Here is a 12,220-nt window from a genome sequence, read left to right on the forward strand (position 1 = left end):
AAAAGCACATTTAATAAGTAAAAGACATGTAATGACTTGCTGTGCAATGAAAGACCTTTCCAAAATGGAACTTAGTATCGACTTTTACTAAGACAACAGTTTTTTGTTGTTAAAGAGTTAGAAAACCCATTAATTGCTACACTGTACATCATGCCCACTGTTTCTATATGACTGACTGCAGTTGAAGAACCAGTATTCCTGTACATGAAATGGTTCAATGTACTAAAAAATATTTGTTCCTTTACAAAGACAAGCTTTTTTTAAGAAAAGTCTTAGAGCAATTTAAAAAATGTTCCATGAGTCCTAAATTCTTTGCAAAGAACACTTCCTTCTGCAGTACTTTCTGTTTACTGGTTGCTATTTTAAATGAAGCCTTTCAATCACTAAGCTACAGCTTAGCCATGTGCTAGCCAAATATATCCATTGGTCAGCACTATATGCCTCTTAAATTTAGTATTTAATCCCCAATGTGATGCCTAAGAAGCCTCTATTTTAGCAGGTTTTGCCCTTGAAATCTATTGCCTTCTTCACCAGAGAAAACACGTGATGTTCCTCGCCCAGTCCCTCAGTTTTGTCACGCCCAAAAACTGGAAAACTCCAGCAAAACTGGAGATCAGAACAAACACAAGCTTAAACCAGGCATTGCTAGCAGTTTGAAACACTGTAGTTGCTTTCTTCCACTGTTTTTGTCCTTTCTTTGTTTTGGTTTTGGTTTTGGGGTTTTTTTGGCCTAGTGCTGTATGTTCTGATTCCTGCAGGGACTGTAAGTGGAAATGGAGAAAGAACATAAGAAAACGTGTTTATGGAGGACTGTTTGCCTACTCAGAAGCACTAGAAATCTCATGAGGATCCTGGCATACATGAGTTTTTCAGCCCAATGGTACAAACTGAAGAGCATTGTGAAAGTTTCAGATCAATATCCAGACATCAATTCATTATTATTTTTATTTATTTTTGCCTTGGCAAGATGAAGAGGTCCCATAAAATTAAGTAAATTGTAAAAGAGTTTTTTTCAACCTTCAGATTAGCAATGGACTTCAGTCAAGATGTAAAGTGACATTTCTATTGAAATAGTTTTGAAAAGGTATTAGGCAGGACCATCACCCTTTTAAAGCAGATACAAGAAAAAAGCTTGATTAGAGGTAGAGTAGGAAAGCTATCCCTGAATAGCTTCCAGCTCATTGTCAAGCTGTGTTCTACAACATCTTAATTCATCCTGAAAAGGTGTAAACTAAAAGAGCAAGGTCCAATGAGATTGTGCACAACTGCAATAAGCCAGAAAGATCTGAAATGCCATAAATTTGGACCCTTTCATCTGAATTCACTTTCAAGTGTTATCAAACACCTAAAAGACAATTCCTATCCTACACTTCAATTTAGTACCTAAACACAAAGATGTTTGTTCAAAGTAATCTTCTGAAATACACCAAACCTAAACATTTTTCACTTAACCACCCTTTGCCCATCAGATTACCACAGAAGATGCCACTGTCTTAAATTCCTTCCCCATAGTATAGATCTATATAATGGCCTCTAAAGACTTATATCCACACTGAACTCAGCCTTAGTCAAACCCCATGCAATGTCACTGGCTTTAATGGAACTGAGTTTGTAAGAGACTTCTGTTCTTTATATGATCCAAAAACTTCAATTTATGAAAGTTATTTTTAGCTAATCTAACCTTGTATGTTGATTTAGATGAGGGGATTGAGTCCTTCATCAGCAAATTTGCTGATGACACCAAGTTGGGAAGGAGTGTCAACCTGCTGGAAGGCAGGAGGGCTCTGCAGAGGGATCTGGATAGACTTGAGAGATGGGCTGATTCCAATGGGATGAAGTTCAATAAGGCCAAGTGCAGGTCCTGCCCTTTGGCCACAACAACCCCCTGCAGCGCTCCAGGCTGGGCACAGAGTGGCTGGAGAGCAGCCAGGCAGAGGGACCTTGGAGTACTAATTGACAGGAAGCTCAACATGAGCCAACAGTGTGCCCAGGTGGCCAAGAAGGCCAATGGGATCCTGTCCTGTATCAAAAATAGCGTGGCCAGCAGGCCCAGGGCAGTGACCCTTCCCCTGTACTCTGCGTTGGTGAGGCCACACCTTGAGTGTTGTGTTCAGTTCTGGGCCCCTCAGTTCAGAAAGGATATTGAGGTGCTGGAGCGGGTCCACAGAAGAGCAACAAGGCTGGTGAAGGGACTGGAGCACAAGTCCTATGGGGAGAGGCTGAGGGAGCTGGGGGTGTTTAGCCTGGAGAAGAGGAGGCTCAGAGGTGACCTCATCACTGTCTGGAACTACCTGAAGGGAAGTTCTGGCCAGGTGGGGGCTGGTCTCTTCTCCCAGGCACTCAGCAATAGGACAAGGGGGCACGATGGGCTTAAGCTCTGCCAGGGGAAATTTAAGTTCGATATCAGAAAAAAATTCTTTCCAGAAAGAGTAATCAGGCATTGGAATGGGCTGCCCAGAGAGGTGGTGGATTCACCATCCCTAGAGATTTTTAAATGCAGATTGGACGTGGTGCTGGGTGCCATGATCTGGTAAATGAACTGGAGTTGGACCAAGGGTTGGACTCGACGATCTTGGAGGTCTTTTCCAACCCAATCGATTCTATGATTCTACAATTCTGTGATTCTATGTTCTATTGCAGAAGCTAATTTTCATTAATATCCCTCCTCCTGAGAAATTTCTTCGTGCAAGGAAAATAGATGGGGGTCAGGCTTCAAACTGAAGCTCAGCAAAACTTGAAATAACTAAAATGAGAAACTTCTTTGGAGAGTTTGAGAAGGTTCAGGAATATTACTGGATATTTTTGTAATTCTTCCTCCCTCTCCTCATTTTTTTCCTAGTACCAAACTGAACAAAACATGTCAGGAAGAGGCATAGAAAGAAATGTAAAAAGGAATCACTTGTAAGTTTAGGGGGCCTGGAGGCTACTTGTGATCATTCCATAAGGTGCTGGCTTCAAAGAAAAAAATGTTTTAAAAATTCTTATCTCCTACCTGTGTCTGCCAGTTCAACTCAAAGTATTGTTACCCTGAGCATTCAAGCACAAAACTGCAGCAACCCAAGTAGCCCTTGACTTTTAAATTTCAGTTTTCACTGTGGGCTAAAGAATCACCCTGTTCTGCAAGTTTGTCCTATGAATTCAGTATTTCCGTGGTTTTGTGTGATAAATGATGGCATCCTGTCCTGGACCTGATTATACTTTGCAGAAGAAGGGATGGAGTAACTTCAGCTCTACAGGTTGGGTTACAAGTAGTGATTGCTAAATTTTTCTTCATATGAGTGGATCTACATATTATAATATCCATGTTTCCTGGGTATTGTAGAAGAAAAATAAGGAGTGTCATATATTTGTGGGGCTTTTTTTTTCCTTTATAACCAACTAACATTAGAAAACACAAGTTCAGAACAGCTTCCTTTGGGTGTCATAAAAATATCAGGGTGATTCAACCAGCCAAGTGGGTTTCTACCTACCATAGCAGCTAAAAATTAAATACTAGGAATTCCAGATTTCAATGCATTTTAGCTGCTTATTTCCTACTATTCATAGAAGAAAAGCCTGCCCCAAAAAGACATTTATGACATAGCAAGAGTTAACAATTACTCCCTAGTGATACATATATAACTTCCATGACACCTTTGCTCGGTTTGTAGGTCAACAGCCTATTCTTAATGAAAGAATTAAAAAGCAGAGTTGCTGTTATGACGCTGGTGCTGAAATTTCAGTAACAGTTCCAGAGCAATGTAAAACCCCTGTAAATCATTACTCCTTCACAAGGCAACCAAGGCAAAGAATTTCTCAAACTACTCTTATTTAGCTAAGTGTGTCATCTTGTGGAATTCTTGGAACATTCTTTGGCTCTGATTGGCAGCTGAAGAGGAGGATTAGTTTTCTTCCTGGTGGAGTAATCCATTATAGCTGAAGGTGATTACTTTTAAGAAAGCAATGTGTCAACAAAGCCAAAGAAAATGTGGTTCCCTGACATCTACCACTAATGAGACATCATTCTTTTGTTTGCTCTCCAGTGGTATTTCCTAATGACAAAGTTGGAGATTGGGGGAGAATGGGGGGAATGTTTGGGGGGTTTTAAGCTACAGTAACTCACAGATTTTGATATCAAGTTTTTGTAATCTCAACTCAGAAGACACTTAGCACTCACAGGACTGTATAGGGTTCATTATACCTGATGAGTCTGATTCCCCCATTCCTACTATTGCAGTTATTCTCATCTACAAAGTTCCATAGTGCTGATAGCCTAACCTTAACCCAAGCATATGTTTTCCTCTTAATGGTGCACTGCAAGAGGGGTTTCCTCAGATTATCTAATTTTGTCAACTTTCTCTGATGATCCTCTAATACTCTAGCCCATGGTGCTGTTAAATCAATGGCAGAATTAAAAAAAAAAAAAGGTAAGTCAATTCTGAGAATGAAATTTATTTCCTACTGAAGCTATACTCTGTGGCAGTATGCCAAAAGACATTTACATTTTTCTTTAATTATCTAAAGCAATTCATGTTTTAAAGCATTCTTTTGAAGTAACATGCCAAGAAAATATGGGTTAGAAGCTTTAATGATGTTATGTAAGTCAGCAGACAAGGACAGTTTTCAAAGTAGAGTTCAGCTCAATTCACTCTATAGTGGTTTAAAATTTAACCTGGTGTCATTCAGCCCACACAGCTTTTGTATAGGATATCCAAATTAAAGGGCCAGAATGGCAGCTGGCTGGAGAACTGAAAATATTGCTCTCCTTTATTTGGTATGTGTCATGAATCTTCATTCTAAGCAGATACCTTCCTTTGATAGCATACAGGCATGTTCCTTACAAAAAAATATTTTTATTAAAAAAATCCAAACACACAAAGCCCCACACAAATAAACCAAAAATAAGAAAAATAAGAGGGAAAAAGAGACAATATTTTGGATTGTGACTCTTGTAGGATCCATAAGAAGGTTAAAATGTGCAGCTTTACCACTTTTGAAAACATCAATGAACTCTTTAACTAGCTCATAATACTATGATTCACACAGATGGAAGAGTTCTGTTGAATAACTCAACAGCACTACTTTATTCAAGAGCAATTAATTCTCAGTAAAGTCAGTGCAGCTGGAAATAAGCCCATGATTCTAACAGGCTGTGTTTTTCTAAGCTCTTCCATCCAGTATCATGTAGTCTCAGTTTGCAACTGAATTATTGCACTAAAAAATACCTCCACAGGTATTTTGGAAGCATGAATTCTAGCAGGATATAAATGCTCAATTTTGTTGTGTGAGGTCCCAGGGTTTTAAAGTGGATTCTTTTTTGTTTATTTGCAGAGGGCCTCCTAGCAGCCTGAAGTGGAGAAAATCAAGCACTTCCCAAAATCAAGAGAACTGTATGTGAAAAGAGAATAAAAGTCATAGGTCATCAAAGAACCAGAAAAGCCACTATCCGTACTGCCAGTGCAAGATGGAAATAGCCATTTGCAAAGTGGCAGAAGCTCCAGCCACATGTCCAGAGGAGAAAGTATCTGAGGTTATTTTCAAAGTAAAGCCCAATGGCGTTAGCAGCAATAAAGATGATATACAGAAAGATGAGCAAGCTTTAAACATAGACTCATAAATGTTCATGAGTGTGTCTTTGAGATTTGAATGCTAGGCTGTTTGCCCAAACAATTTTTTACAGATGAGTACAGAATTCTCAATAACATGTCATTGAACATCACTAATACAGATGCTTTCCTAAGTTCCTCACTGAGAAACATTTAGCTAAAATAATAGCCTAGTGAGTGCTAAGACTTCATTTTCTCATTTGCTTTGCAGTAAATTAAATACCATCATTAATAAGGAGAATAAAACTCATAAATATATGAAGTGTGTTGTGATACACAATTTTTGGAGGTAGAAGGAAATAACTGCCCTAGGCATTCCTTCCCTGCTACATCAAATAAAAGGCAAAATTTTGCCATTGTTATTTAAGAGGAAATAATCTACCATGAGAGTGTCTGGGGTTACAATTTATAATGCAATATTTTTACCCAGACTTATTAAATACAGTAGAAAAGACTAACTGGCTGCTCTTCTCCCAGTGGAACATGAAAGTACTTGACTGTTCTAGTTCAGCAGGAGGGACCAGCTAACCCTTTGTGGGGGTGAGCAAAGCTGTGTATTCTACCCCCTCTATTCATTCCCCAAGGTCAATGGGCCATTAGCAGCAGCTGCCCAGGGAGCCATTATCACCTTCACACCCAGCCTGAGGGGGCAGAGCTGCTAATGGGCCATCAACAGTTCAACACCCCCTGGCTCCAGAGTTAATCACCCATTGTGTGAGTCCCCGCCCAGGGGGAGGGACTGGGTGCTCCCTGAGCGTACATAAGTGGTGGGTAAGAAGACCTCAGGAACTTCTTGTCGGATCCAGAGGAGCAGCAGGACCTTGACAGGAGGAGATCCCCGCTCTCTACCAGAGCACAGCCCTTGCCTGCACCAACAGGTTTTTCTTTTCCTTTTGCTCTGGACTTGGGGGAACCACAGGGGTCTCAGCACAAGGGCAAACAAACCCCCTTGGGTTTGTGCCCCAGGACACTGGGTTATACTGCTGGGGTTTTGTGAGTTGAAAGCAATTTCCCTTGTGTGTCAGTGTTGTTATTGTAATATTATTATTAAATTTTAGCTCTGACTTATAATCTCTCTTGTGGTGAGTTCATTTCCCCTGCTGGTTCACCTTTAAACCAGCACATTGACAAAAAGAAAAGGCAAAGAAACCATACAAAACACAGCTTCATCATGATTCTGAGCCACATAGCTGGCATTTTTCTTGGGAGAAAAACTCTAGAGACAACTTAGCTGACATAAAATGCCAAAAGCAGTCTTTCACTTCTTATGCTTTAGGGTCTAAACACATCAGCTAAGCATATGGCAGATTTCTGTTCTGACATCTATAGATGAGCAACTGGAAATCTGAAGAGCAAAAGAAAGTTAGGCTTCCCTAACAACAGTTTGGCATTCAGAAACACCGGACTACCCTGTAGCTGAGAAGTAGTTTGTTAAAATGAGAAGATGCGAAGGCAGAGATAGTATCTTTTATTTGTCCGGCTTGTACAGCTGGAGGAAAAACAACAGCTTTTGGGTGCACAAACCCTTCTGTTATTAAAAACTCCCTTCAAAATATGCACCTGGGAACTGAAATTCATAAACAGGGCAGACACTAGAAATTCTGGATTCTTTAGCAGTTTTAGGGCAAACTTAAGCATGTATATAAGGCACATACAAATAAATATTTCTCCGTTTTCTCTTCCAGCTCCTTCCAAAAACCTCTGGCTGTTCCCTAGGCAATAAATTCCTGTTTCTCAGCTATCTTAGGAGATAACACCTCCTAACTCCTCTCTATTCCAGAGGCTCAAATGCCTTTCCTCCCTTTTCTAATTAAATTCAACATAATTTAATTCACAGGCGCTGTTCCTAACTAGCATATAACTCTGAAGTTCACTGCTTCTCTTTCAGAGCTGAAGAAAGACTATTGTGCCCATGACTTTGTCTAGATTCACAACTATGCCACTTTTTTTCAATTTATTTAAAAAAAAATCAACTTACAAAAGCACCCTTGGGTATATTTTTAGCACAACATCCCAACACTACTATGACAATGTTTTGAAAGCAGAGTCAAGTACAGTTAATAGCAAATGATTGCCAAGGAAATCACCTCAGTCCTGGTCGCTGTCAGTGTACTAGGAAGCACTACGTGGAGAAGGGCAGATTGTTTAGCCCTTCTGTTACAATCCTTCATTTGGCAGATAGGTAGGGATTACCTATCAGCAAAACCCCAGCAGAGTCCCATGACTTACCAAGGCTGTTACTGCTCATGTTCCCAGGGAATTGTTCACCAAATTCCAAGTCTCTCTTGGATGGCATGTCTCTCTCTCTCTCTCTCATGGAGAGGTAGGGATATGGGAAATGCTGCAGTAGGAACAGGATATTTACAGGCAGGTATGTTCTTCAGCACATTCTTCTAACCACGAATCCCAAGTCCTCATTTATCACCATGGTTTCAACAGGTACAAGGTGTGACTGTTTCTTAGATCTAGATAAATTTGCAACAAACAGTTAAATACATAGTGCTGCTTTTGTTATTTTCCTGCACTTCATGAAATCTTTGGTCCCATGGGGATTGTTTGCACCATTTTAGGATGATATGTAGGCTTAAAAAAAGGCCACATACAGTGACACACACATATGAAACTTCAGAGCTCTAGCTTTTGGGAGTGATGGAGAAAAAGAGTTCATATAGGAGATCTGCCTCTCTTTTGCCTTCTGGCTCTTGCATTCGGTCTGTATTTACTGCATAAACACACCAGAAACCTTATATACCATGTTAATTACCTAAATAAATCTCAGAAACCTCTTAGGCCAGGGATGGCCATTAGCCCAGGGGTGACCTAAGAGGTTTCTCAGGTTTATTAAGCTCATACCAAGTCAGGGATGGCCTGAGAGTGCAGCCTAGAGACCACCTGTTTATTTTCTGAAGAGTTTACTTCAGTTCTATATTTCTGTTGCCATGGTGGAAATCCTTGGTATGACATTGAGTCTTCTAAGCTTGATGGGACATTCTGAACTAAACCATCAGTCTTAGTTGGTCAATAAATTAGCCATGTAAATCATATACTGTTGAAGTCTTAGGAAAGATGGGCTAATTTCTGACAGCAGAACTCTATACTTATTAACATTTAAACTACTCTTCATCAAAACCTTTTTGGCAATATCTTTTAATTAAGTCAGTGAATTTTGAGTTGACTTGCAAGATTAACAGGCATACTTTTTTTCCTAAAAAGGCCCAACAGAGGTGTGGTGGAAACATTTAATGTGTTCATTAATGATGACCAAATTTTTACTGGAATGCTTACTGTATTGCACAATGGTACCAAAGAAAAGCAGGTAAGAAAATAACGATATTTCATAAAAGCTGAGTATCATACATAAGGGTGTAATAGAAATGTTTCCCAGTGACATACAGGCGTGCTTAAAGGGAAGATATCAAGTAATGATTATGTAGAAAGGGATCTGGGACGTAGAGTGGATTCTATCCTGAGCACAAGCAAAAAAAAAAAAAGCCACATCTGCAAATAAAGCAAACTCCACACTAGGATATGTTGGGAAAGGTAGTGTGTGAGCCTTGATACCACAACATTTGAAACAGCTGTGGAGCATCACAGAGAGTCAGCTAACACTCATTGGAGATTTAGGAAATATGCCACTGGAGAAAGGTGGAATGAATTGCCTGGAGACTAAATACAAAGGAAATACATGGATAATTTTTTTAAGGTAATGAGAAAGGTATCAAATTTTATATTCTCTGTTGAAAAGGATAAGAAGTAATATGTCTCAACTACAGAAATGGAAATTTGGGTTAGATATTGAGAAAAGCCTTTCCAACAGCCAGAACCAGCAGGTTTGTCTCAAACCTACTGTTTGAGAAGAAAAATCAAGCAACAAGTTTTAAAAGGCCAGACTGGGTAACCACCTTCCAGGAATATCATGTGAACCAATCCTGTCTTCAGAAAGAGAGTGGAGGAAGTGATCTGAGACTTCTGCTAGTGGGGTTTTTTTGAGAACTTTTTTGGCATTTGAATTTCTCTTTTCATAGCGTTTCTTGTATCACCAGCCATCTGCAACATACTCATGATACAAGTAGCAAAGGACTACCAGACTTAGACCCACAGCTGTGCTTGCTCTCTATAACAAAAGCAAAGCAGTCAGTGCCTCTTCCTTTCGCCTCTCTCCTTTCTCCTTTTTCTGCTCCAGAGATGAACACACTCATAGCTGGAAACCACATCACTTTTAAAATTCTGGGTGATGAGGACTTAGCATTCAGTATCTTGACAGTGAGGGTCAGCGTCAGACTCAAACAGTGGTGCAACACAGGGTCATTGGCATGATGGCCTTGTCGCACATTCAGAATGGTTTTCTTGTCAGAACTACCTATAGTTACATTCAAAATAGTTGAGCTGAAGTCCTTCAACAGTGGCTTGAGTAGGAAAACGCAGAAATTGATTGATGTATAGTCTGTATCAGTATAGGACCAAAGCAGAATAAAATAGGATAGAAGTGAAACACTGAAACATAGTGCTACTTAGAGAGAGGATGTCTAGTTTTCAGAAGCCAAGTCAGATTTGTCTTAGTTTTCTGTTTCCCTCCCTCCCATGTTTTTCATAAATTCTTTAAAAATCCTGTAAAATATCTTTTCCTGTGCTCTACCAACACTTTATCATTGACATAAGTCCCTCTGCCATGTAAACATAGTAAGTTTTATAGGTAAAATGTCCTTCTTACTCATTATTTTGATGCCTAGCCTGGTTTTATACAGGTAAAATGTATGGAGTTAGGCTGGCTTAATGCAGTCTGATTGTGAGATGTATCCTAACAGTTTTTCTTATACAATGTTTTTACATTCTTGATAGTGAATATATGACTGAAATATGCACACTATTTTCAATTAGTAGAATTCTTTAACAGGAGCAAAATAGATAAAATATGGCTAAAGAGTATCCAAAAAAGTCATGTGAAATCACAGAACCCAATCATGAAGCACATTTTCTAAACATACCACAAACAGAAATGTCTGGGCAAGTTGGACATAGGGGTACAGCAATATGGGATATATTTTCTTCTCAAAATATGTTGTGGAGATTCCAAATCTAATAGCAAATCAAGTGTAACTGACTAGAGGTAAAGGATCATCCATAAACAATGAGTGACAAGTCTTCCAAGACAGGTAATTTATTCCTTGCAATGTGCCCTAATTCAGGAGCAACACTTGACATGACTTCTCTCCAATCCTGTCATGGTATCAGCCACCACAAGCTTCTAAAAAGGTAGTAATCCATTTCTTCTTTTATATCCTGTTTGTAAATATTCAAGAAAATGGTGCTTTCAAAAAGAAAGCTGTGCTCTTCTCCAGTAACATTCAAGAATCATTCAGTGGAGCTAATTTTCTTGCATTGTGCTGCTTCACCTGAAAGCTGACTTTCTAGTGACTTCTAGCTAAAACAAGCAGGACGGGCACAAACCTTTCAGAACCAAACTGAACCAGGTGCAGCCTGGGGTGCTCAGCAGCTAGAGGAAAGCTCTGCTTCTTTCTCCTCTCTGTACACATCCAACTCTACCTTTCTCTTGACAAGGAAACTGCATTCCACCACCTGGCACCTTGCACACTCTTCCTTCTCTCAGCAGCCAAGGTGAGAGAACGGAGCGAGGATGGAGATTGGAGGAGACCCGTTTGCTCTGGTGTGCTGTGCTCCGGGGGGAGCAGTCAGGCGGGGCCGCGGCAGGGGGGGGAGGTACTCTTCCTTCCTCTCTTCCTTCGCTTTTTTTTCTTAAAGTTTATTGTAAAGGGGCAACGTTCTCGGGTCCGTCACGTGACCCTGACAGGTCCTGCCTATTGAGAGCCAGACCACCCACATAGAGGACGATGGAGCTGCTTAATAGAAACAGGCATGTAATTGTAAGGCTTTCCAGCACTCTGCAGAATGCCTGCAACCTAGGAGGGTTATTTTTTTACATTTTCAGTTCCTTTGGGGTAAAAAAAAAAAGGAGCAGAGAGGAAAGAAAGGAAAGGAGAGGAAGGAAAGAAGGAAGGAATAAAGGAAGGAAGGAAGAAAAGAAAATATGAACTAAAAGAAAGAAAAAAGAAAAAGAGCGAGAAAAAAGAAATATAAACAAGAAAGAAAAGAAAAGAAAAGAAAAGAAAAGAAAAGAAAAGAAAAGAAAAGAAAAGAAAAGAAAAGAAAAGAAAAGAAAAGAAAAGAAAAGAAAAGAAAAGAAAAGAAAAGAAAAGAAAGTGATGTTTCACTTAAGGCGGCAGTACCAGTGAATGAGTGCACATCCAGACCTCCAGCCCAGCTACCCCCGAGCGGCTCCGGCAAGGGCAGTGATGGTAGGTGCCTCCCCGGGGTGCCCCTACCGGGGCGACAGTGTGACGGGGGCCGCGGAACTCGGCGAACAGGGCCTAGGTGAAGGGGCTGCGCGACCCCTCGCCGGGGCCCAGGACTGATGGAGGACATTGGGGTAGCCCCACTACAGCCGACGGGGCCCGGGGCCTCTGCCGTGCCGGGGGACAAGGGACCGGGTGCGGCCCGAGTGGGGACCGCAGCGCGGGCATGGCGAGGTGGGGCGGGGCCTCGGCGTGGGGCAGGGGGCGATGGGCTTTCCCGGGGTGAGGCGCTGCTCTCCCTCGCCCGGCTTGGCGGTGCGGGCG

At 40.8% G+C, this 12,220-nt stretch overlaps 1 protein-coding gene across 1 annotated transcript in view; it reads left to right on the plus strand.

Annotated features, from left to right (window-relative positions):
• The first annotated feature begins 11,501 nt into the window (after window positions 1-11,501).
• Window positions 11,502-12,220, plus strand: part of PTCH1 (patched 1) — a 72,733-nt gene continuing 72,014 nt past the window's right edge. The window contains exon 1 of the mRNA XM_071580670.1: window positions 11,502-11,899. Within this exon, the coding sequence (XP_071436771.1) occupies window positions 11,837-11,899 (63 nt within the window). The 5' untranslated portion in view covers window positions 11,502-11,836. The remainder of the gene's footprint in view (window positions 11,900-12,220) is intronic.

Source organism: Pithys albifrons, chromosome Z, assembly GCF_047495875.1.
Source record: "Pithys albifrons albifrons isolate INPA30051 chromosome Z, PitAlb_v1, whole genome shotgun sequence".
In the NCBI taxonomy this organism is placed as follows: Eukaryota; Metazoa; Chordata; class Aves; order Passeriformes; family Thamnophilidae; genus Pithys; species Pithys albifrons.